The 26,168-nt window shown below is 43.2% G+C and overlaps 1 protein-coding gene across 10 annotated transcripts in view; it reads left to right on the plus strand.

Annotated features, from left to right (window-relative positions):
• Positions 1-26,168, plus strand: part of inpp4b (inositol polyphosphate-4-phosphatase type II B) — a 269,882-nt gene that overhangs the window by 139,944 nt on the left and 103,770 nt on the right. For 9 of the 10 annotated variants that reach the window (XM_069925291.1, XM_069925288.1, XM_069925292.1 and 6 more), the window contains 2 exons: positions 11,047-11,224; positions 25,651-25,857. In XM_069925291.1, coding sequence (XP_069781392.1) covers positions 11,047-11,224; positions 25,651-25,857 — 385 coding nt within the window. The remainder of the gene's footprint in view (positions 1-11,046; positions 11,225-25,650; positions 25,858-26,168) is intronic. The other variant, XM_069925293.1, reaches the window with a different exon arrangement.

Consider the following 26,168-nt stretch of genomic DNA (forward strand, 5'->3'; position numbering starts at 1 on the left):
CTTATCTGATTAACTCCTCAAAGAATTTTGTACTTGACAATGAGATCACCCCTCATTCTTCCAAATACTAAAGAGTAAAGATCTGCCACCCCAAGAGCCAGTCTGGTGAATCTTTGTTACACTACCTTTATAGTAAGAATATTTTTTTTTATACACAATACTCCAGATATTAGACTGTATATAATTGAATGAAGACTCCATAACTCTTCATCTTTTACTCAAAACTTTCAGGAATAAAGGCCAATAAACTATTTGCCTGTTGAATTTCCAGCTGTAACATGTAAGCTATCAGTGACTGTACTGACAATAACCACACCAGCAGCGAAAGTATAAGACCGCTTTAATAAACTATCGTGTACACTAAGAGGTCTTGTCTCTCTGCAAGACGAACCTGGAAGGCTAGACTGTAGCTCTGGACTGCTTTATATACAAGGATATATATATAAGGATGACCCCTGGTGACCTAGTGGCGTAATTACATCTCACCACAGTGACAAATGTGCAAGGACATCCACATTCTTTTGAAAATCAACTCTACCCAATCTGTCACCACTGAAAAATAACTTTTAAAAAAAATATGCTCTAGATAAGGAAGGTGAATATAATATAGTACATTTATATTTTAAAACATTATTCTATAAAATGCAACCTGAATGTTTTCTTTACAAGATAAGGTTCTAAGGGATTGGAGGTAGCATAAGGATGAATAAATCTACATTAATGAGTCGGATGAAGAAACTCTTCAGAAGAGTTAAAATGTCGTAGTTCCATTATGTAGAAACCCAGTGAGACTGGCATCACTGAACCTTGCAAACCAAAAAATTATCCCTTTATTCCTTGTCTCCTTTGGGGTTGAAGTGGTCAGTTCTACTGCCTCACTGTTCCACCATCCCAGGTTTGCTCTCGACCTTGGATGCTGCCTGTGTGGAGTTTACTTTTTCTCTCAGTGACTACGAAAGTGTCACAAAAGTATGTAGGTTGGAAGATGGGAGATTTTAAGGGTAGGAGAGTTGATGGGGATATCAGGGTCTACATGAATATGGTGAGTTAAAGAGCCTATTTCTATGCTGTATGGCTCTATGAATGATTTGAGAAAGAAAATGTTGGTTGGTATGAGAAGGGTAAGTTGCAGAGTAATGAGTGTGGTGCTCCAGGGAGAGTAGAGGGGAAAGAGATAAATAAACACAAAGTTCAAATTTGGGATAGGCTTCCAGGTTGATAGAGTCATAATGAAGCCAGAAGGCAATGACCTCACTTAATCCCATCTATTCATTTCCTCCTCATCCACCCTGGTCTAAATGGATGAGGACCGAACTCTATGTAGAGTGGAAATTGCAAATTCCTAGCAAGAGGAAGAAGTGCAGATCTTGAAGGAGTATGTTGATGAGTGAAGAGCATATGAGATGAAAGCTAAAACACAATGCTGGAGAAACTCAGCAGGTCGAACAGTGTACTTTATATAGCAAAGAGAAAGATACATAATAAACCTTTAGGGCTTGAAATGCATGAATTTCATGCTGTTAATGTCACAAGGATCAGTTCTTGGCCCTCAATTATTCATTGTCCATCTGATGACTTCAGAGGAGGTGGTGGTGGTATGTACAGTATCCTGCTTTGCTGATGACACAAGAATAGATGGGAGGACATGTTGTGATGAGGATATTTAGTTTTTGCAACAGGATGTAGATAGGTAGAGTGAGTGGGCAAAAACTTTTGCAAAATTAGTTTAATGTTGGAAACCCTGAGGTCATGCACTTCAGTAGAGGAGTCAAAAGGTAGGGGACTATTTAAATAGTGAGAGATTGTAAATTACTGTAAAGGCAGATGTGGGTGATCTTGTGCATGAAACATGTACATTTAGCAGCCAGGTACAAGTACTTAGGGAGGAAAATGTAATAGAAGCATGTGAAGCGCTGGAATTCTGTACTTTACAAAGGGAATTGATGGCTGTGTGTAAAAGAAACAGAAGACAATTAAGTTGTGTGGCAGATTAGCCATGATCATATTGAATTGGTGGTGGGGTGGCGGGGTGAATTTTGAAGGCCAGGTGGCCTTCTCCAGTCCTCTTCTAGTGTTCTAAGTTACTAGTATATGCTGTTCATAAACTGGCACAGTTAAGTAGCAGTTAATGCAATGCTATTAAAGCGCCAGTGACCTGGGTTTGAATGCCGGTAAAGAGTTTGTACGTTCTCCTATGTCTGTAATGGTTTCCTCCGGGTGCTCCACTTTCCTCCCATCCTTCAAAAATGGGGATTGTAGGTGAATTGGTGTATTTGGGGGTTGGGGCATGGGCTTCTTGGCCGGAATGGCCTGTTATCATGCAGTATGACTTGCTTCCATATGCTCTATGGGGCCAGACGTGGGTGGGCGGGTGGTGGTGGAAATTGCAGACTCTCCCACAGATGTGGCTGACAAGTTGGGAGGGAGGATAGTTTGTGAGGCAGTGTATTCTTTTTACTTTTTAGATGCTTTCTCTGCTCCTGATGTATGTACTAAAGGTTCTTAACACCCTCATGAATGCTCCTTCTCCACTTTGATCTGTCATGGACCAGAGATTCTCAAGAATATTGCAATTTTTCGATGATGAATTTGAGCACATCCTTGAATCTTTTCTCTTCTTGTGACAAAGAGTGAAATACAATGTCCACTTCCGAAGTTTTGTATTGGACATGCAGTTAACATTGCCTGCCAATCAAACAATCTGTCAGTAAGTAGAAGATGTGAGTGGATATGATTATCAGTTTTTATCCTTTCCCCCAGTGAACTGAGAAGCTATTGTGCAGCCTCAGTGTTATCTGTCAAATGCCTTGCAATTAGAGGGCAATGATCCCTGTTGCTCAGCTGAGCATGAGCTTGTGCATGCACTTGATCTTCCAACATCTTTTTCCTCAAGTATCCAGCCAACGTGTTGGATGTGAAGGTGGCTCCCATGATATGGAAAGTGGTCTGTGTTTTCTAGGGTAAGTCACAAACCATTATTCTGCAGGTTGGTGGAGGATATTTATCTTACAAATATTGAGCAGAAATCCTATTGCCTACATCAGTGAACAGTAAACAGTGGATTAGAGCTTGGCTCCTGAGTATGTACAAACACAATTGTCATCTGTATGCTTGATGCACTATCAATAACTCAAAAGATTAGAGTTACAGAACAATAGGCTTTAATTTACAATAAACTTGAAGGTCATCCTGTGGCGTGACCCAAGTATTCTGGGGAGGGGTTATGGTGTTGGAGTCTTTATACAGGGTAAAGAGGGAGGAACCACGGGTCCAGCCACAGAATGGGCGGAGCCCGATTAATGAGTGTACAGCGGATCACCACATCAACCCCTTATTATTTTGTCCAGTGGGGTGACATGGAGCACAAAGTCTTACAGGTCAGGTCTGTCCAGTGGCCTGGTCTTCCATTGTGGCTGGCGGAGAGTTGGTTGCTCTGCTGTAGCTGGGGCCATGGTTTCACCCTGGATCTCCAGCTCTGTGTCGACCTGCTGAGGGTGTGACAACTCAAGTGAAGTGACTGGGACAGGGGCAGGGCTAGGGCACCTGGTATGTAGTGTATGTTTGGTGGATCCTGGCCATCTGGGTAGGCCACATACCAATTCACCAGGTCCCAATCACTCTGTTCACACACACCTCCCTCAGCGATGAACATAGCTCTATTTATTGTCATGTAATAAAACTGAAATGTAATATTACACAAAATTACCTTCAGCATTGCCTGGCGCCCCTTACAGTTTCAGAAAGAGACCCTTTACTGTCACTGAGTGTCCGCAGATTCACCCCCATGGAGGAGCTGGACTTTTTCAACCATCCCCTGTCAGTTTTATGGCCCCTCACATGCTTCAGTAGCAGGACTGGCCCTGGGGACATCAACCAGGATGACAGGGTGGTCCCCGACATGGACTTACTGGGGAAGGAGAAAAAAATTCATATGGAGTAGCATTGGTGGCAGTACATATTCGCCAGCAGTTATTGGCGTAGCTCATCGCTCATGAATGAGGACTCCCGGTCACTGTGGACATATGACGGTTAACCAAACAGAGTGAACAAGTCGCACGGTACCCTGATGACTGTGGTGTGGTCATGTCTGGACAGGGGATGGCAAAGGGGAAACCTGAATCCTTATATAGTTATTGATGACCATGAGGAAATGCACATTACGGTTGGTGGAGGGGAGGGGCCCTTAAAATCCATACTCAAGTGTTCGAAAAGCCATGTGGCTTTCACCATGTGTGCCCTATCCAGTTGCTAGAAGTGCAGTTTTGCACACCACGCAGACCCGGCAGTCCCTGGTCATGTCTCTGTGGTGCTGGACAAAAATAGATGATGGAGGTTACAAGCTTTGATGAAGTGGAGAAATCTTGTGATGCCAGGGTGGCAGAGGTAATTGTGAAAGGTTTTAAAGTGGTCTATCTGGGCATTGGCACATGTCCCTCAGGACAAGGTATCTGGGGGCTCATTGAGCTTCCCTGGCCAATATAGGATACCATAGATATAGATGGAGAGTTCAATCCTCCACCTCAACTTTTTATCATTCTTCATCTTACCATGCTGTTTATTGTTAAACATGAATTCCACAGGTCGTTGGTCTGTGAGCATGGTAAAATGTCTGCCAGCCAGATAATGCTTCCAGTGCCATACCACCTCACCTATTACCTGACCCTCCTTCTCGATGGAGGTGTCAGATTTCCAGAGCCTGGACGGTACGGGAGAAGGCCATGGGCCAACCTACCTGGTTAAGAGTGGCAGCCAGGACGAAATCGGATGTGTCACTATCCACTTGAAACAGGACAGATTCATCCACTGCATATGTTGTGGCTTTAGCAATGTCTTCTTTATGTGACTTAAGGTTGCCTGGCCCTCTCTTGTAACGGGGAAGGATATGGACTTGATAAGGGGGTAGGCCTTGTCCGCATAATTAGGGACCCACTGGATGTAGCGGGAAAAGAGCCCCAGGGACCTTTTCAGCGCCTTGAGGCTTTGGGGTAGGAGGAGCTCTAGCAGTGGGTGCATGCGGTCAGAGCCAATAACTCCTTTCTCCACAACACAGCCAAGGATCACCAGGCAGGTAGTGGGGAAAACACATTTACCCTATTGTAGGTGAGATTTAGGCATTTGGCTGTTGTGAGTAATTTCTGGAGGTCGGCATCATGACCTTGCAGGTCGTGGCCACAGATTGTGACATTATCTAGGTCGGGGAAGGTGGCACGCAGGTCATTTTGGTCCACCACCCGCTGGAAAATGGAGGCACCATTAGCAACACTGAAGGGGACCCTGAGGAAATGGTAGAGGCAGCCATCTGCCTCTATGGTGGTGTACTGGTGGTCCTCCGGATGGATGGGGAGCTGGTGGTAGGCAGATTTCAGGTCAGTCATGGAGAACACACGATATTGGGCAATTTGAGGGAGGGGTTATGTATCCAGCTGTATATAGCGGTTAATAGTCTGGCTATAATCAATCACCATTCTGTGTTTACCCCCACCCTTGACCACCACCACTTGGGATCTCCACGGGCTGGTACTGGCCTCGAAGATCCACTCATTCAAGAACCGCCAGACCTCCACTTTAATAAACACCCTGTCCCCTTCACTGTATCGTCTGTGTTTTGTAGCAACGAGTTTACAGTTGGAGTGAGGTTTGCGAACAGTGGTTGGGGATCGATACGGAGAGTAGACAGACCACATGTCTGTTGGGCTGGCTGTGGGAGGTGAGCAGGGCGAAGTGCGGACGAACTGCAGGTTGCTGACTGTGATGGGCGGAGGGAACCGTTGTATTGCATTGTAACACTCTTGAGGTGGCACTGAAAGTTCAACCCCAGCAGTACTGGTGCACAGAGCTGTGGCATGATGAGGAGTTTAAAGTTCCTATAAGTCATGTCCCGCACAGTCAGCATCTCAGTGGTGTAGCTGCAGATCTCAGCTTAGTGGGACTTTGAGGCCAGGGCAACTTAGCTTACTGGCTTTGCTTTAAGGGAGAAACACTGCACTATATTGGGGTGGATAAAACTCTCAGTGCTCCCTCTATCGAAAAGGCATTGTCACCTTATCGTTGATTGAGATGTCCATCATAGACTGGGAGAGTTGATGTGAGCTGTTTTGGTCCACCACCACAGAGGCTTGTATCATTTTGTGGTCTGGCCTGTGTTGACTTGTAGTCTGGGAGCATAATGACGGCGCCCATGCGGTGGTGTGGTTATTCCTGGAAATTGGCGACTTCCAAGATGGCAGCCCCGTGTTGCAACATGGTCGCCTCCAGAAGATGACAGTGGTCCAAGATGGTGGCTCCCATGCTGCTCATGTGGTGGCGCTATGACTGGAAAGCATCTGTGATCGACATACCTTCGCGTAGTGTTTCTTCTTTCTACACTTCGAGCACGTAATGCAGCCAGACAACATTTTCGAGTATGCTTTGCTTGGCCTCAAAAGTAGACCTTAAAGTGCTCCTGGAAGATTGTGGCTGTGTAGGTTTGCTCATCAAACGTGGTAGCAGGCTGCTGGCTTATGGACTCGCATCCCAAGATGGTGGACCCCATGCCAGTTATCAAGTAAACTTCCAGTGATTTCATGAGGTCAATCGCCTCTTTTAAGTTCAACTTACTCTGCTAAAGTAGCCTCTGGCACAAGTAGTCTGACCAGATGTCCACGACACAGGCATCCCAGATCATGTCCTCTGTGTTTTGGGTGGCTGACATTAACTGGAAGTTTCATGCTCCTGCGAGTCCATGCAGGGCCCGGAGGAACTCGTCACTCGATTCACCTGGTCGCTGTCTGCAGGTAGCCAGCATGTGTCTGACCTATGGCTCATTGAATTTCTCCCTGTACTGGCCCTTGATTATGTTCATTGCCTCCATGTACATTGAGGCATTCCTGATCATTGGGAACACTCGATGTCCGACCTGGGAGAAGAGGAGGTGCAGCTTGTCTGCCTCTGTGGCCATGACTCCGGTGGAGTTCTCTAGAAAGACCTCAAAGTACAATAGCCAGAGTTCAAAGCAGTCTGTGGCTTCTGACCATTGTGGGTCATTCTCCATCTTATGAGTTGTTCCATCATTGGAAAATAATTGTAAATAAAATTGATGCATTTTCAATAACTCAAAAGACTAGAGTTACAGAACAATAGGATTTTATTTACAATAAACTTGTATTGGGATCATCCTGTGCTGTGACCCAGGTTTTCTGGGGAGGGGTTATGACCCAAATACAGGATCAAGAGGGAGGAGCACGGTACAGTCACAGGATGCGGCGGAGCCAGATTAATGAGTGTACAGCGGTTCACCACAATGCTGAAGCTTAATACTGAGATTTGGGTGGTGATTCTGGAGTGTAGTTGGTGCAGACTGAATAGTTGCTCAATAATTCTTCTCAGTCCTGTGGGCAATTTGCGACACTGTGTGGTAGTTTTCCATCAGCTTTTGATGTTGGGAGTGGGAGAATAGTGCAAAATGTATTGCTGAGCCACCTGGTGGAGAGAGAACATTGTGCATTGCTAGTCATTCGTGCACATTTGCAGCAGTTTTTGTAGCTGCTTATATAAAGTAAAAATCATTATTGGAAACTTCCATTACAGGTACACGATCCTTTATCGGGACATCTAAAATCTGGAAAGCTCCAAAATCCAGCAAGTGGGGACTGGCGGTCAGGGGAGGCGGCTGAGGGACCGTGGTTGGGGGTGATGGCCTGGTGACTGGAAGGGGGTGGGGGTGGATACTGCAGCACAATTTGGGTGGGCTTTCTGAAATCCAGAAAAATCCAAAATTCAGAACACACTGTCCCCCAAGGGTTCTGGATAAATGATCGCGTACTTGTACATCAGTTACAGGTGTAACTGGGCACTTGTAACTTTGACAATTCCTTGTTTTTTAAAAAAAAAATGATTTTTCATGCTATGAACCATACTGACCAAAATACACACCAACATTTCCCTCTTGAATGTACACAGTGTCATTTTCTCCCCTTTCCCCCCTTCCTTCCCTCCCTCCTTCACCCCCCTACCCACCCACTCAACGTTCAACATATATGATACATTAAACCCATTAAACAATGTCATCACACAATTAAAATAAACAAGAAAATTATGTCATCTACTTTTACATACTGGGTCAGTTCATTTCGTTGTCTTCTCCTTCTGTCATTTTAGGGGGTGGAGGTCCGCGGTAGGACTTCTCTATTGTGTTCCATGTACGGTTCCAAAATTTGTGTGAATACTGTGATGTTATTTCTTAAATTATATGTTATTTTTTCCAATGGAAAATATTTATTAATTTCTATGTTTCATTGCTGTATTCTCAGGCTATCTTCTGATTTCCAGGTTGACATAATAGATTTTTTTGCTACATCTAAGGCTATCATAATAAATCTTTTTGTGCTCCATCCAAATCAAGTCCAAGTTCTTTACTTCTTATATTACTTAGAAGAAAGATCTCTGGATTTTTTGGTATGTTGCTTTTTGTGATTTTATTTAAGACCTGATTTAGATCTTCCCAAAACTTTTCCACTTTCTCACATGCCCAAATTGCATGTACTGTTGTTCCTGTTTCCTTCTTACAGCGAAAACATCTATCTGATAATGTTGGATCCCATTTATTTAATTTTTGGGGCGTGGTGTATAGCCTGTGTAACCAATTATGCGTAACCTCGTGTTTATTGTATTTTTCATAGTTCAACATTTGGAAGAAGATTCACGTAGAAAGGAAAAAAACAAATTATCAACTACCAAAATTAATAGTGACACAAAATCAACTAATCCCCTTCACAATAGATAATCTTTCCTTTAGAGAATGGGAGAGAAAAGGGATCAAAAGAATAGAAAATTGTTTTTCGGGAAATAAATTATTATCTTTTGAACAAATAGTGCAAATATGGTATAACTCACGGTACAATGTTTGCATACCACCAACTGAAAACCTACTTGAAGGACAAATTGGGAAGCAGGCTGAGGCTACCAGAAGAAAGCAATTTTGAATATGTCATTACAGACACAATGATAATTAAAAGATTTATAACAAACATGTACATCAAACTGCAAGAGAAAGAGAACGAGGAAACAAGCTGTAAACCCAAACAAAAATGGGAACAAGATCTAAACATAAAGATAAAGAATGAAACATGGGAAAAGCTATGCTCCGGACAATTCCTTGTTGATGCAAAATGGAATATTGCAACGGACTTGGTGAAGTTATTCTGTGGGTCACAAAGACGTGGATTAAAAAAACTTCTGACCAATTAATCCACTCCTGGTCCTGTTAAACTAAATTCTGTCTGGTCGTTTGTGCATCCATCTCAGCCCCTCCAGGCAGAAATTTCCTCCTTTGTCCTTGAGTGGTCCTACTATTTAATTCTGGAAATTGTATTGTGCTTGACTCAGCCAGCAAACCTCTTTTTCATCTTGGTGCCTGTGGTTGCCCTTACCTTTAGAAGTCACATGGTTCCCAATACCCTGGGACATCGCTGCCAGGGGCATTCTCAAGGTGGAGCCTTGCCCGCTAACCATTCTGAAGATTACTGACAGAAGCCTTTTCCTCTGTCTCTGACTCACTGCTCATCAGAGACATTCAGAAGCATTTGAAGCACATTTCAATATTTAAAATATTTTTTAAAATTAACAAAAGTATTTATTTTTAAAAATTCAGAGTACATACATGACATCACATCACCTTGAGATTCTTTTTCTGCAGGCGAGGCAAAATAAAAGGGTTATGTAAAAAAAAGTTCTGTTGATTAAAATTTCAAAGGAGTACAAATCTTTACAATGAAGCTGAGCAACCCTATTTAAGTGAATGGGGTTATGTTGGATATGGCAGCCATTGTTGTCATTAAGCTGAGTTTGGATCCTCCATTTAATATGATAAGGAACTATCTTGGGCTCTGAAGGGAGTCACGTTCCATACTTCCTTACTGAATAACTGGCTAGCCATCAGCAAGATTTTGCCCAGTAAGTTTGACATTACTCTGTTCAGATGTGCGCACAGGTTCTCAGGAAACTGCTGCCTTACCTCATTGTTTAATGATGCTGAGGACATTAGTCACAACATTAATTTCCATAAAAATCCCAGGCCAGAATCCTCGTCATTAGTATTTGAGATGTTTGTTGATAGATGAATATGGTGAAATGATTAAAAAATAGCCTTTTTACATTTAAATGACCTATTTAAGAGTTCATATGCTCGGATCGGCAAAGACCCATTCCTTGACCTGATTTCAATTCTTTTGTTACTGCTGAAAAATCATAAATGTTGACAAATTAGAGGGACTTGTTCCTTGACCTCCAGTGACATGCTAGGAGCCACTTTTAAATCTTTCCTATTTTGAAATATTTGCCTCTTTCTCTAGCCTAAAATGAATATGGCTGACAGAGTGGCTCCAGCTAGTTTTTCTGAAGCTTCACAGCTCTAGTGACCTGGCTTCATCACTGGCCTTTATTGTTTGAAGTTCTCACATTCTCTCTGTGACCGAGTTCTCAGCTTCCCTTTCACATCCTCAAAAAGTAGAGGTTGTTTGGTTCATTGGCCACTGTAAATTGTCACTTGAGAATAAGTAAGTGGTGAAAATCTATGGGGTAGTTAAAGGGAGCCAGGGGCATGGGGTGAAAAGGTGGCTGGGAAAATTATTGGAAGAATGAAATTACTCAGTGATCCAGCATAGGCTCCACAAGCTGAAATCATCCTCTTTGGTATACTTTAAGGAAACGTGGTTAGATCACAATTTAATGTATAATGCTTACATTTCTGCTGGTGAAAATTTCTTGACATTGACACATTAATAAGGTTTGGTATCATAAAACATATTATTAAAATAGAACACAAAGAATTCAATTTTAGATCATAATTTTTTAATGTCATATTCTCATTTTCCAAACAATGCATCAGATCTCATGAAAACTAAGCTGTTCCTACCAAGGCAGAGCATGTGCATCTGTCATTTGGAGACCAAAGTAGTGTTTAGATAATTTTCTCGATTATTATTATTTAATGAACTGTTGTTGAAGATGCCATTATTTTCTTCTTTTTAAAAAAAAATAATTGATAATATTTTTGGTTTTCTTTCCTAGTTCAGCGTACCAATATATTTACTATTCGCCTGAAGACACGACTAAAGCAAAAGAAGTTATAACCAACATTTACAGGCTTCAGCCTCGCATATTAAGCAACACAGATCTCCTTCTGTCTGCAGCAAAGCAAAACTCCAGTGACAGCCTCAAAGATTCATTGAAAACACTCAGTGAAATAGTAAGCATTTGTTTAAAATGAACTCCAGTTTTGTGGTGCTATTTATTTTCACATATATTATCTTACAGCTTAATCTTCAATAAATCCTTGGCTAAGTATTGTGGGAGTGGATAATTCAGGGATGAAGAAGGAAAATGTGTTCATCAGTATATTTTTTAAAGTATGAGAATAGATTTTTCAAGGAGACTGCAGACACGGAAATCTGGAGCAGAAGACAAACATCTGGAGGAGACGTATCTCTCAAATCTCCTTTAATTTATTTCTGCCCTCACCCTAAACATGTGCCCTCTAGTTTTAGACTCCCCCATCCCATTCTAACAAAAAGACTGCCTTTCTACGCCATCTAGGTGTAGCGTAGATAAAAGCTCACACTCGACTGGAGGGAGAACTAATGCTTTTATTAGCTGACAACACAGGTAGGGTTCATGAACAGACTTCAGGGTTTAGGCGGGAAACCAGGGTTATATATGTACTCCCTGGGGAGGAGCCGGGAGGCGGGACCAGTCGTCAGTACAGGACACTTCTCGTGAATCCCAGTTCACTACATTCACCCCTTCCTTCAGAATTAAAGGTCTGTGAATGAAGGAGACAAGGATCGGAAGCCAGTAATAGACACAGAAGAGGAATATTTACAATACAGGGTCTGGAGATCCTGGTGGAGCACCTTAGCACCAGGGGAGCCTTGGGCTCCTTGAGTCTCTTGGTCCACCTTTGATGGAAGGGTGGTGGGCTGGTGCTCCAGCTCGACGATAGAGGGGGGTTCGCGCTCCTCCTGAACCGGGTCCCCTGAGGCCCTGGGCGGGGGTGGGAAAAAAGAGCTAGGTAGCTTGTGGGGCATCTGACGCAGGGATGCCAGATCCCTGATGAAGACGGTATCCCCCCCTGCCATCTAGGTACTCCATGTAGACATACATGGGGTTGGCATGGAGCAGTTTCACCCTTTCCACTTGCTTCTCCTCACGTGCTTCTTGAGAAGGACTAGACCAGGACTAGTGAGCCAGGCTGTGAGTGTAGTCCCTGATGCCGACCTTCTGTTGAATGTAAACATGAGCTCATGAGGAAAAGCATTGGTTGCAGTGCAGAGTAGCAACTGAATTGATTGGAGCGCGATATGGAGGACATCCTGCCACCCCGAGTCTAGAAGGCCTCTTTACTTCAGGGCAACTTTGACAGCCTTCCAGATCTTAGCATTCTCTTTTTCAACCTGCCCGTTCCCCTGGGGTTTGTAACTGGTAGTTCTGCTGGACGCAATGCCCCTCACCAGCAGGTACTGACGCAGCTCGTCACTCATGAAGGCTGAGACCTGGTAGCTATGAGTATAGTCAGGATACCCGAACAGAGTGAAAATAGAATCTAGGGCCTTCATAACGGATGAGGTGAACATGTCTTGGCACAGGATGACGAACGGGAAGCGAGAGTACTCATCAATGACCGAGAGAAAGTAAGTGTTCCCATTCGTGGAGGGGAGAAGTCCTTTAAAATCAAAGCTGAGCCATTCAAAGGGCCTGGACGATTTAATCAGATGTTCATTCACAGGACAAAAAAAGTATGGCGTGAACTCAGCACAGCCCTTGCATGACCTGGTCATTTTCCTAATGCCTTCAATTGAGTAGGGCAAATTGCGGGACTTGACAAAATGAGCCATGCAGGTGACCCCTGGATGGCAGAGCTCATTGTGTATGTGCAGAGGCACAGCTTCCCCTGGACAAGACATCTGGTGGGTCGTTAAGGGCCAGTAGGGGATGTCAAAATTGTAGGTGGAGAGTTTGACCCTTCACCTAGCAATTTTGTCATTCTTGATTTTTCCCCTCTTAGTGTTACTGAACATGAATGGGACCGAGTGCTGGTCCGTGAGGAGCATAAATCTTCGACTAGCCAGGTAGTGCTGTCAGTGCCTCATGACTTCTATAATGGCCTGAGCCTCTTTTTCCACAGACAGGTTCCGGAGCTTGTGGCCTTGGAGCGTCAGTGAGAAAAAGGCAACCAGCCTGCTTGCCTGTTTTTGAGTAGACCAGGGCTACGTCTGAAGCGTCACTTTCCACTTGGAAAGGTACATTCTCATCTACCGTGTGCATGGCGGCTTTCACAATGTAATTTCGGAGGTAATAAAAAGCCAACTGGGCTTCAGCCGAAAGGGGGAAAGTGGTGGCCTTTAAGAAGGGATGAACCTTGTCAGCGTATTGGGCATAATATGAGAAAAACCCTTTGTGGTTCTGGAGAGGGGAAGCTCTAACAGGAGGCAGATCCAATGACACCATTCTCCACCACGTATCCTAGGATAGCCAGTTGTGTAGTCCTGAATACACATTTGTCAGAATTGTAGGTGAGATTCAGGGCTCTTGCCACGTGAAGAAAACTCTGGAGATTGGCATCATGGTCTTCCATGGTGTGGCCACAGATGGTGACATTGTCAAGGTAGGGTAAGGTGGCCTTAAACCTGCACTCGTCCACCATCCTGTCCATCTGCCGCTGGAAAATAGACATCCCATTAGTAATACCGAAAGGGATCTTCCAGAACTGATAGAGTTGACCATTAGTTGGAAATGCTGTGTATGGGTGGTCCTTGGAATGGATTGGCAGCTGGTGATGGGCAGTTTTCAGGTCGATGGTCGAATAGGCTCGACACTGCACAATATTGTTCACCATGTCTGAAATATGAGGGAAGGGGTATGCATTCAGGAGTGTGTATCTTTTAATTGTTTGGCTATAGTCAATCACTAACCTGGACTTGTTTTCACCCGTTACTACCACCATTTGCTTTCTCCACAAGCTGGTGCTGGGATCAATGATCCCCTCCTCCAGCAGACACTGGGTCTCCATCTTTATGAACTCCCTGTCTGCCGCACTGTACCTCCTGCTCTTGGTGGCAATGGGCTTACAGTCGGCAGACAGGTTTGGGAACAGAGGTGGGGGAGGGTCGATGTTCAGCGTGGAGAGGCTGCAAATGGGTTCTGGTTTTGAGGGACCTCTGTTCTGAACCTTTACTGGGGGAAGGAGACCAGAAAACTCCAAGGTCATGCTTTTAAGGTGACACAGGGAGTCCAGACCCAACAATTCATCTGAAGTGTACATGCGAAATTTACAAAATTATCCCCCTTCAAATGACAGGTGAACTATACAATGTTTCTGAACATACGCCGAATGGGACTGGGACACTAGGAAGATTCAGTAATTAGAGGGGTACATTTTTCAGTTATATTTTTGAACAGTCTGTGAAACTTTCCATGGAGCCTGTGTCAATCAGGCACTTGGTCAAATGTCCGTTTACCTTCTCAGTCACCATCAAATTGCTGAGCTGGTGAGGTCTATTCTGGTCTAGGATCAGTGGTGCCAAGTCGCCGAAGATGCCATGTTCTTCCCTTGAGTGGCCCCCTCTGTCCTGAGTCGACCTGCGCAGGTAAGATGGTGCCAACAATGTGGCATGGCAAGATGGCCGCCCTCCTTCTTCCTCTGACGATGATGATGGTGCTAAATTCAAAATAATTCCACTGCAAGATGGCCACCGAGCCTTTTCGTGCCATTTCTGTAGCCAGTAGGTTGCACAGCAGGTAATCTCGTGCGAGTCTGGCACAGACGACTTGGGACTGGAATCGGATCCAGGAGCGGTACAGGTCATGGACTTTCCCAGATCTCCCTTCACTCAGCAGACCCTCACCCAATGTCCCTTCTTCCCACAGCTGGAACATGCTGAGTCTTTGGCCAGGCAGTAGACACGAGGGTGCTGCCCCTTGTCGCAAAAAAAGCACTCCCAGGTTCGGAAAGGGGCAGCCTTTAGTGCGGGGCCGCCATAGCAGGAGCAGCCGGTCCTTGGAAGTGCTCACCCGAGAGCGCATGTTCGTTGGGCTCCAGGTCATCGTTTTATTCCAGTGATTTGGCCAGCTCAACGTGACTAGCGAGGTCCTACCTTCCCAACTCGAGCAGTTGTTGGCTCACTTACCTCAAGCAGACGCCTGTGACCAGGGTGTCCCGGGATCTGTTCATCTTCCCAGACACAGCCCAAAGCAGCCTCATACCTGCAGTTCTTAGCCAGCGAATGCAGATCCAGCAGATAATCATCGATCGACTCTCTGGGCCTTTGGCAGCGTAGGGCAAGCCGGTGTCTCACTAGGACCTCGTTCAGGGCCTTCATGTAACGGGCCTTCAGTGCCTTGATGGCGGCCTCCTACATCGGGCAGTCTCAGATGACTGGGTACCCCTACGTCTCTACCCTTGAGATGAGCGCCGACCTCCAGAGAAGACATCCCTAGTCGCGTTTAGGTAGGCCTGGAAACAGTTTAGCCAATATCCGAACTCCTCAGCCACATTAAGGGACTGGGGGTCTATTAACTGCATACTGGGCTTGAGCAAAGCCTTGTTTGGAAGCTAATAAAATCGTAGCATAGATAAAAACTTACACTCGACTGGAGGAAGAACTAATACTTTTATTAGCTTACAACACAGGTAGGGTTCATGAATAGGCTTCAGAGGGGTTCAGTTTAGGCGGGAAACCAGGGTTATATACGTGCTCCCGGGAGAGGAGCCGGGAGTCGGGACCAGTCGTCAGTACAGGACACTTCTAGTGAATCCCACTTCATGACACAAGGCCCCTCTTAATTTTATGAATCTTTGTAAGATCACCCCTCAGCCTCCCAGGTGGCATGGTTAGCGTAGCACAGTGCTGTTACAGTGCCAGTGACTGGGACTGGGGTTTGAATCTTGCACTGTCTGTAAGGAATGTGTCCATTCTCCCCGTGTCTGCGTGGTTTTCCTCTGGGAACTTCAGTTTCCTCCCAGCGTGGGGTTGCAGGTCAATTAGGTATAATTGGACGGCACAGGCTCGTGGACTGAAAAGGCCTGTTTGTGTGCTGTATGCCTACATTTTAAAAACTTATCATTTAAAAACCATTCCAGCAACACAGTTAGTGCAGTGGTTAATGCATCGTTATTACATTGCCAGTGATCTCAGTTCAAGTGATATCCAGTGCTGTTTCAAAGGAGTTTGGGCGTACTCCCCACAATCATCATGGGTTTTCTCCCAATGTTCTGGTTTTCTCCCTTCCTCAAAAAAATAGACAGGAAGGGCCTTAAATTTAGTCATATAGCACGGTAGCAGGCCATTTTGGTGCATGAGTCTGTACCACTCAATTTTACACCCAATCAGCCAACACCCCCAGTATGTTTTGAAAGGTGGGAGGATACTGGAGGCCCCAGGGAAAACCCACACAGACACGGGTCGAATGTGCAAACTCATTATAGACAGCGTGGCATTCGAACCCCTGTCCTGATCACTGGTGCTGTAAAGGTGTTGCACTAACTGCTACGCCAACCATGCCACCTTCTTCCACGCTGTATCATTAAAATAAAAATAATAAACACAGCCTATGCACTTTTCCTGTACAAGTAAATACCACAATTGAAGGCAACATGTTGGTGAATTTTTAGTATCATGATCAGAACTGTAAAAAGAGTGCCAAGTGCATCTTGACCAATGATTTCTCAACTCTTTTTTATGCCTCAGCCTATGAATAATAAGGAAGGCAAAAGGCATTCTTCTCTACCTTAATTAGGTGGAATTAGGTGGCACAGGTTTAAATGGCCTGAATCAGCTTCTAATGTGCTGTACATCTAATTTAAATTTAATTTGTTTATCCCACCCAACTGATCTCTGACCCTTTGTATTCTTCCATCAATTATGTAATGATAGAGTGATACCACCAGGAGGAGTTGGAGACACAGTGTATAGCATCTGGGGAATGTTGCATCTTGGGTAGATTCAAGATGGATGCCTTCCAATGAGATCTGCATATGTGTGTTCTGTTTTTAGTGCTGGTTGCTTAGTTAATAAATCTAGTTGTTTTAAAAAGGAATGTGGATTAAAGTAAAACAGGGAAAAATGTCAGTTGGGTGTGAAAGAAATCATGTTTCTGGGAGATAAACTGTCAGAGGCAGGTGTAGAGCCAGACAAGAACAAGGTGGAAGTCCAGACCCACTGACATAAAAAGGCATATTGAGAGTGCTGGGAATAATCAATTTAATTGGTAAATTCATACCAAACCTTTTTCCAAAACAATGTACCTGAGGAAGTTGTTAGAAGGCAAATGTGAATTCAAGTGGACAGACAAGCACAAGGAAAAATGAGGTTATCTACAGAACCAATGCTTTTGACATTCTTTGATGCAGCCAGGAGGACTGAAAATATCCATGGATGCTTTAAAAGATGGAATAGATGCAGTACTACTTCAGGCTGTAGGAGAAGATTGGAGGTCAGTAGCATATGCATCAAGGATGATGACAACATCGAAATTTCGATATGCACAGATCAAGAACGAGTGTCTAGGTCTACACTATGGACTCAAGAAATTCTACACTTATGTGTATGGTCTACTAATATTCGTGGCAGAGACAGACCACAAGCCATTAATAGCAAAAATCAAGAAAAATCTCAGTGAAATGTCACGGAGAATTCAAACACTGATGATGAAGCTACAATGTTATGATTTTGAATTGGTGTACATGCCAGGGAAACTTACTGTGTTTGCTGATGTGTTATCTAGGGAAACGACGAAGAGTGAAGCACATAATGAGAGTTCCACAGAGACAGATGTGAATCTCCACATTAACTTGATCACTGAATCTCTTCCCGTATCTGACATGAAATCTAAGCAGATCACAGCTGAAACAGAAAAGGACACAGTTCTGCAGAAGGTCATCAAGAATCTGAATGAAGGATAGCCTAGAGGTGAATGTCAGCCATACTACATCAGAGTCGAGTGGAGCATTGTCAATGGGCTTCTACTAAAACAACAGAATTATCATTGCTCATTCACTGCGACAAGAGATGCTGAAAATGGTTCATGAGGGGCACCTTGGAATTGAAAAATACAAGAGGGAAGGCCAGAACTGTTGTCTGTTGGCCAGAGATAAATCCTGACATTTTTGACAGGATGGTTTCAAGCTGTGAGACCTGTTTGAAACATCACGCATAGCAAACAAAAGAAACCATGATAATAACTGAGTTACTAGCAGAACCATGGCAGAAAGTTGAGAATGATCTGTTCCACGTGGATGGAAATAATAACTTTCAGGTTATTGATTATCTATTGAACTATCAGGAGATTGCGATGCTTCCTAGCATGTCTGCTGTTTGTGTGATCAATATATGAAATCAATCTTTGCAAGACACAGAATTCCTCAAATTGTCTACAGTGACAATGGACCATGCTATAGCTGTTGATAATTCCAGAACTTTGCAGAAGAGTATGAGTTTTGACATGTGACTTCAAGTCCTGTGCATCCACAGTCAAATGACAAAGCAGAGAAAGGAGTTCACACAGTTAAACAGTTGCTCAAGAAAGCACTAGACAGTAGCTCTATTGCATTACAGACTTTGCCACTTGAACATGGCTGAGCTTCTGATGGAACATAGACTATGCACCACAATTCCCTACTCTGCAGAATCAAACAAGAACCAAGATGTTGAACAGAAACAAAAGTATCTGCAAGAGAGATAAAAGTCAAACTATGACAAGTCAGCAAGAGGCTTAGGGCCACTGGCACAACATGACACAGTGAGACTCAGAGATTCCAACACAGGACAAAAAGGCTACTGTTCTGGGAGAAGTAAATTCAGGATCCTACACTTTCAGAACAGAGGATGGTCAAATTCTGAGGAGGAATCTAAAGAGCCTGTGGAAAAAAGCAGAGATACTGCAGGAACAGATAAATGCAGGGGATTCAACCTACACAGAAACAGAGAAAACATCACCCGTGTTAGACAGTAGTGGACCAGGAGAGCCAACACAAGTACCTGTGTTAAGAAGATCCACATGAGTTGTCAAAGAACCTGACAGACTGAATCTATAAAAGAAAAAGGACTGCACACTTAAAAATTTGTGCTGCTGATGTTCATGTTATGTTTGTGTTGAACTTTAAATTGAAAGAATATTATATTTTTGTGTCATGTTTGATTATCACTACATCCCCTTTCCTTAAGATGTTTAGAATGCTACCACCAGGAGGAGTTAGCGATGAAGTGTGTACCATCTGGGGAATGTTGCATCTTCAAGATGGATGCCTTCCCATGAGGTCTGCATGTTTGTATTCTGTTTTTAGTGCTGGTTGCTGAATTAATTAATCTAGTTGTTTTGAAAAGAACCCAAGTTTCTTTATTGTAATAAAAAAACATCACAAATTACTTGACATTTTTACAGTAAAAGTTTCTGCTGTGCATCCATGTTTCAACTGCTCTGCTTATAGAAGTGAAGAATGTTGTTACCCTTGGTTTAGCCTTTGCATTGAAATAGATATAGACAGTGTTATGACTTTGTGTTACTTGGGAGGCTTCTTAAATAACTTAGAGATGCAAGAAGAGATTTTACATACTGATGCCTTCCACCATCTCAGGAAACTGTTCACACACTCATATACATACGCCCCAGAGTGGTGCATTATAGTTACTACAGTGAGAAGGGTGCAATCTTACGCTGTTATGAAATAGTTCACATTATCCTTCCTTCTCAAGATAAAGGAAAATTTAGTGTTTTTTATCACTTTCTTTCCAGTGCAACTTAAGTAACTGAATTTGTCCACTTGTTTATTTACACAAGTATTTTTAAATAGTTCTTATCGATATCACCCTGGCAGCAGTTGCTTCACCATCTTGTGGATTTGACTGCAACCATTGGGCTCTGTCTTGCTGGTACACATGTAAATGATGTAGCTTGTTGTGCTTCACATGACCACTGCTGTGTTGATGTTTCGGTATTAGTGGTTGTGGTCTCTTCACTTGATACCTCATTTGATATGGGTGTTGCAGGCTTTGCTGGTATTAAAGCTTTCTGTTTCATCACATCTTGTGTTCGCTGGATGTGATTTCTATTCCTGCTCAGCTGATTGCCAGAGTCTCTCTTGACAATGTATGATCTTGGTGTCTCAGCTTCTCTGATGACCTTTTCTGGGGTCTGCGCTTTCAACATCGGCTCTTGAATATGTACATGCTGCCCTCTGAAGAGTTCTGGCAATGTTTGTTGTAATGTTGGTGTCCTTCTTGTGTGTCAGCCAATCTTCTGGTTTCCTCCTGGTCTTCTGGAGGGTGTATTTTGCTTGGCAGAGTTGTTTTGTATCTCCTGTCATTTAGAAGTTCTACTAGGGACTTCAGGTCAGCCCTTAAAGGTGTTGCTCGTAATTATTGAAGAGCTAGGTATGGGTCTTCTTTTGTTTCGAGACACTTAACTAGTGTGTGTTTCACAATTTGCACTTGTCTTTCAATGAACCCATGACATTTGAGGTGGCATGGGGATGATGTAATGATAACAAACCCATAATCTGCAGCCAACTTTCTGAACTCTTGTGACATGAACTGTGTTCGATTGTCACATATTACTTGCATGGGTATTCGTTGTTCACGAAGGACCACTCTCATTTCTGAGGTGATAGTTGACACTCTCTTACCCTTTTGACATATGGAAACTGGCTATTATTAAATATCACTCTTGATTCTCAGTGAACACATCTGCTCCCACTGTGTGCCATGGCCTGGCAGCTACTTCTGTGGAAATCATTTCCTCTTTTTGATGTGTATTTCTGTTGATCCTTTTGGATATCTTCTTTGTCTGAATCTCAATTGACAGAATCAACTGCAACTCCTGGCAGCTATCCAGACCTAGAATTTCTGGTCCATCAGTATCTACCACGTAGAATGTACAGAGGATGTTCTTTCCCTTGTGGCACCCATTGATCTTAGCTCTCCCTAGCTACTTGATCATGGGTCCACCATCTGGCAGTACAGTCTGAATGGAAGGACATTGCTTTGTGATCCAGTATCCAGCTTCAAAGGCTTGTTCTGGATTGTTCTTTGTATTTGGATCCTTGTGTGCAACTCGCTTCCTTCTTTCATCTCACCTGACATCTCGTGAAGATGTATGAATTCGGAATCCTCATTGTTTTTTTCCTTTTATGTGGTGGATCATCTTGTCTTTTTACTTCACTGGTATTGTATTTTTTAAATACCAGATTTTCACATCTTCGCCCAGTGGTTTGCTTTACCACAGGCTCTACATTCAGAACCATATGTGGGACATTTGTTTCTGTCATCGAAGGGGTGTTGTCTGCCACACTTCCTGCAGGTCATGGAGGTTTGCACTTTTCTGATTGTGTTCTTTATTGCATCAGCCCTTCCCTTTCTTTGCTGTGGGTGGGTCTGTATAGATAGGGATTTCATTTGCATCCTCATGGCTTTGAAGGCTCTAGCTGACTTCAGCCAGATTCACGCTATCATTCCCTAGAAGAGACTTTTGCACTTCAGGTTGGGCACTCCCCAATATTAGTTGATCAATTAATCTTTCCTCTATATCCTTAAATCTTTGCAGCAACAAATTTTGGTCTAGTGAGGAAGTTTCAACAATCTTATCAGTCTCTTGCATTAAGCCTTGAAATTCATAGTGTTTAAATTTATGATTAGACCTGTGTTCAAGGTGAGAAGCAAACTTTGCAAACATGTGCTCTGGATCATTTTTCTCCACCTCTGTAAGCTTCCAGCTATTAAATAAGCCAAGGCCTCACTCCCCAGTCCAGAGAAGTATATTGCATTTTTAAAATAGCTTTTGAATGCTAAATTGCACTTCTGTTGAAACTTTTAAAATGATTCAACAATTTCTTCATCCTCCCAGTCCATTACTGGGCGAACTGCTGTTGTTCCAGCCATTTTTTCAGTCATGTATTTTCTCTTCTTCCCCTTCATATTTCAGTGACTTACAATCTATTGTATGGCTCTATTCTTGTTCTCTTATTCCACTGCCACCGTGTTATGACTCTATGTAACTTGGAAGGCTTCTTAAATAACTTAAAGATGCAAGATTCAAATAACAGAAGAGATTTTACTTACTAATGCCTTCCACTATCTCAGGAAACTGTTCACACTCTCATATACATATACAAACACCCCACAGTGGTGCACTATATTTACTACAGTGAGAAGGGTATATTCTTACACAGTTACCAAATAGTTCACATTATCCAGACACATTTCCCATTTGCTGCATTTGAGCCATCAGAAGGGAAGTATTCTTTGAGAGAATATTGTCTGATGACATAGATATGTGGATTTCCCAAGAGTACAAATGTTGTCAAAGTTCAGACAATAGGAAAACTGCACTCACTGCACTTACAACAGGATTGCTGGCTCTCAAAGTCTAGGCCTACCCCTTATCTCCTTAGTTCCTAAATGCATTCTGGAACTCTGGTCATGTTTGAGTAAGTTACTAGAACCAAAATCACAAACAGAATGCACTGGGATTTTCTCCAGAAGATCCCAGTGCATTATTCTCCAGAGAGGTTTTCAAGCCCTGTCATCAGTTGCTGCATCCATCTTTATGATGGTTTTATTTAAATATTGTTTGTGGTCTTTCACATTTGCCTGAGCATCACTCTCCACTTTATGCCTAAATTGAAAGGAGGAAATAAAAAAATTTGAGAAGAACAAGGTGAAAAACATCATATCTGATGTGTTGCTGGTGCATCATATTAGAATATGCTCGAGATTGTCTGATCTCGGAAGCTCAGAAGGCTCAGGCCTTCTCAGTACTTGGAGGAGAGACTGCATAGGAACACCAGGTGCTGTAGGTTTCTGTGAGGTGTGCTGGCAAAGTGGCGACTCTCTGTCTGCCTTATGTTAGACAAAAGTTAAAGAATTTTATGTATGTTACATTCTAAATGTAGTATTCCATGACAATAATGGAACCTTTACCACACTGAATTGGAATGTTGGGCTGGGAATATAAAGAACAAGTCAGGCCATTTGTCCCTTTGAACATCTTCCACTATTTAACAAGAATATAATTAATGAAAGGTTTAATACTTCCTGTTGCCTTTCATGTGATACTCAATGAAGAGCTGATTATCTCTGCTGCTGATAAATTCTTAGCATGTTCTGTCATAGGGAGAGATCATTGGCGAAATTATCTAACAAACCTACAGGAATGTTTTTTTTAAAGTGAGTCATTCTTGTTTGCTCTTTGCGCAATGCAGACTTCCAAGAACATTTGAATAAATGTCTGCTGTCTGTTAATTTAATAGGTAATCAAATGTTTATGGAGAAAGATAACAATAAATAACAACCTAATGTTCAGCCACTCAGAGAATACATGGGCCTAGCTTGCTTATGTTAGATGCAATGGATGTCATGTTCCCCATATGAAAGGAAGCAAACTTGTAACTGCCATTGACATTTTACAACTGAGGACATTTTTGCCAGTTTCAAACAGTTTATTTTTTTTTAATCTCTGAGGACTTGCTCTCACAATGGAAGGAAAAGTGGTGCATAAAGCTAACAAAGAAAAACAAACAATAAATAAAATAAATACTGTTCTAGTTAGGGTCTTGGACACGGGATTATGACTTGGTAATATATATTGGTACGTATGTATGCAAAAAGTTGTAGCACATCAAGGGAAGTGGAATTCAATTTCTAAACTTTTGTTTCTCATTGCACAGATCACAATATGTGAATATTTCTTATATTTCTTGTAATTATTTGTTATGGACTCATTATTCACTAAACAAATTTTGGTTTATGAGTGAACCAAGGAAAGTTGGAGGGACTCGGTGAGTAAGGCAGCCTTCTGGAGAGAATGTTGACCTCAGTCAACATTTTGGCTGAGGTCCCTTTCTTGAGACTAAAATGGTAAATAAAAAGAGCAAGCACACAAGGGGAGGGGTGGATCGGGAAGAGCCTAGAGGTGATAGGACACTGAAGGAAGGTGGGAGAGGTGGGTGACTGGGAGGAGGGAGAGGCGGGTGAAGGAAGGTGGGAGAGGCGGGTGAAGGAAGGTGGGAGAGGCAGGTGAAGGAAAGTGGGAGAGGCGGGTGACTGGGAGGAGGGAGAGGCGGGTGACTGGGAGGAGGGAGAGGCGGGTGACTGGGAGGAGGGAGAGGCGGGTGACTGGGAGGAGGGAGAGGCGGGTGACTGGGAGGAGGGAGAGGCGGGTGACTGGGAGGAGGGAGAGGCGGGTGACTGGGAGGAGGGAGAGGCGGGTGACTGGGAGGAGGGAGAGGCGGGTGACTGGGAGGAGGGAGAGGCGGGTGACTGGGAGGAGGGAGAGGCGGGTGACTGGGAGGAGGGAGAGGCGGGTGACTGGGAGGAGGGAGAGGCGGGTGACTGGGAGGAGGGAGAGGCGGGTGACTGGGAGGAGGGAGAGGCGGGTGACTGGGAGGAGGGAGAGGCGGGTGACTGGGAGGAGGGAGAGGCGGGTGACTGGGAGGAGGGAGAGGCGGGTGACTGGGAGGAGGGAGAGGCGGGTGACTGGGAGGAGGGAGAGGCGGGTGACTGGGAGGAGGGAGAGGCGGGTGACTGGGAGGAGGGAGAGGCGGGTGACTGGGAGGAGGGAGAGGCGGGTGACTGGGAGGAGGGAGAGGCGGGTGACTGGGAGGAGAGAGAGGCGGGTGACTGGGAGGAGGGAGAGGTGTGATGGGGTGTTGGTTGATTGAATAGTTGAGAAAAGTAGATTGGGAGCAGGCCAAGAATAGAAGGAAAAAGTTAAGTCGGATTGGGTTGGAAGTTACCTAAACTTCAGGCACTCAGAATTCTGTATAAATAAATGGTTGATTGTATCTTCAATTCTATGTGAGGAATGTCAAAATGTGAGCCCGTAAAAATAACCAACTAGTAAAAAATACACCTGTATGAAGTTTCTTTTTAACATGGTTGTACTTTCAATATTTGGAAGTGATATAGGTTAAACTTGCCTGACGGTATAAAATTACTACTCCTGGAATCTTAATCTTTCAGTCTCATTGCTGTGATTTTTACTGTTTTTGGTAGAATTAATGTGTTAACAACTATTGATAACATTAAGATTATGATTAACATTGTCGATTGTGTTCTACACCATTACTAGAGGGTAATGATTACTGTTGTCATTAAGAATAGGAACTCCAATATTAAAGTGACAGAGAATTGATCTCAGTTTCTGCTGTGTTGTTTAACATTTTCAGGATGCATAATGGAGTACTTGCATTCAATTGTAGCTCCTTTTGGTTAGTTTGGGAGTAAATGATCTAATCTGGAATTGGTTCCTTGTCACCAACCTCTTTATGTGTGCGTGTGTGTGATGCTTTCTGTTAAACAATAACCAGTTGGTCTTCTTGTTTGAACTGGCCACATTGATGAAGTGTGCAGGTGGATAAAGTACTTCAAATTTATATCAGATATATTTTACTAAAAGGCAAACATTAATTACTGGTAACTATAATAGAAGTGTTTTCTGTCATTCATGTATCTGCCATTATTAAGATGTAACAGATATTTATTTAATTGAAGAATGTGAATAGCTCAAAGTCCACACTGACATCCTATTAGTGAAGACAAAATTACTCAATTGCCCATCGAAGTGACAGACAGATTTGTTTAACATGAAAATCATTGATGTTTATGTGCATGTACATTTTAACAGACTGAGCAATTTGTACATACTTTTGAAGACCAGTTGGTGAGAAGTGCCCTGTTGGCTCTACATAAGGCTCGACCAAGCTATATCAATAAAAAATGTTCCACACTTATCCGCAATCCAGAAGGCACAGCAGAAGCATCTGAAAACAATGAGCGGAGGTCGAGTAAGGATTCAATACCTCACCATTCTGAATATGATGAGGAAGACTGGGCAAGTAAATTTTTAGAGAATGTTTATGCAATAATAATCAAATTTTATTAAGGACTGATTGTTTCCGTGTGGAAACTGTAAGATGACAGCGCTGATACCACATGTACTGTGTGAAATTTTGTGTAATATGCATTCAGTTAACTTGCAATATTACTACAGTTTTGAAAAATGTTTCTTCAGCTCAGATGATGTAAACTGATTATGGGAAACATTTATACTATTTAACATTATTTGCAACAATATAAAAAATAGTCCAAATACATTTTCCTTCAATGTATACCAACGCATATACCAGAGTATGTATTATTGGT

The sequence above is a fragment of the Narcine bancroftii genome, chromosome 3 (genome assembly GCF_036971445.1).
Source record: "Narcine bancroftii isolate sNarBan1 chromosome 3, sNarBan1.hap1, whole genome shotgun sequence".
NCBI lineage: Eukaryota > Metazoa > Chordata > Chondrichthyes > Torpediniformes > Narcinidae > Narcine > Narcine bancroftii.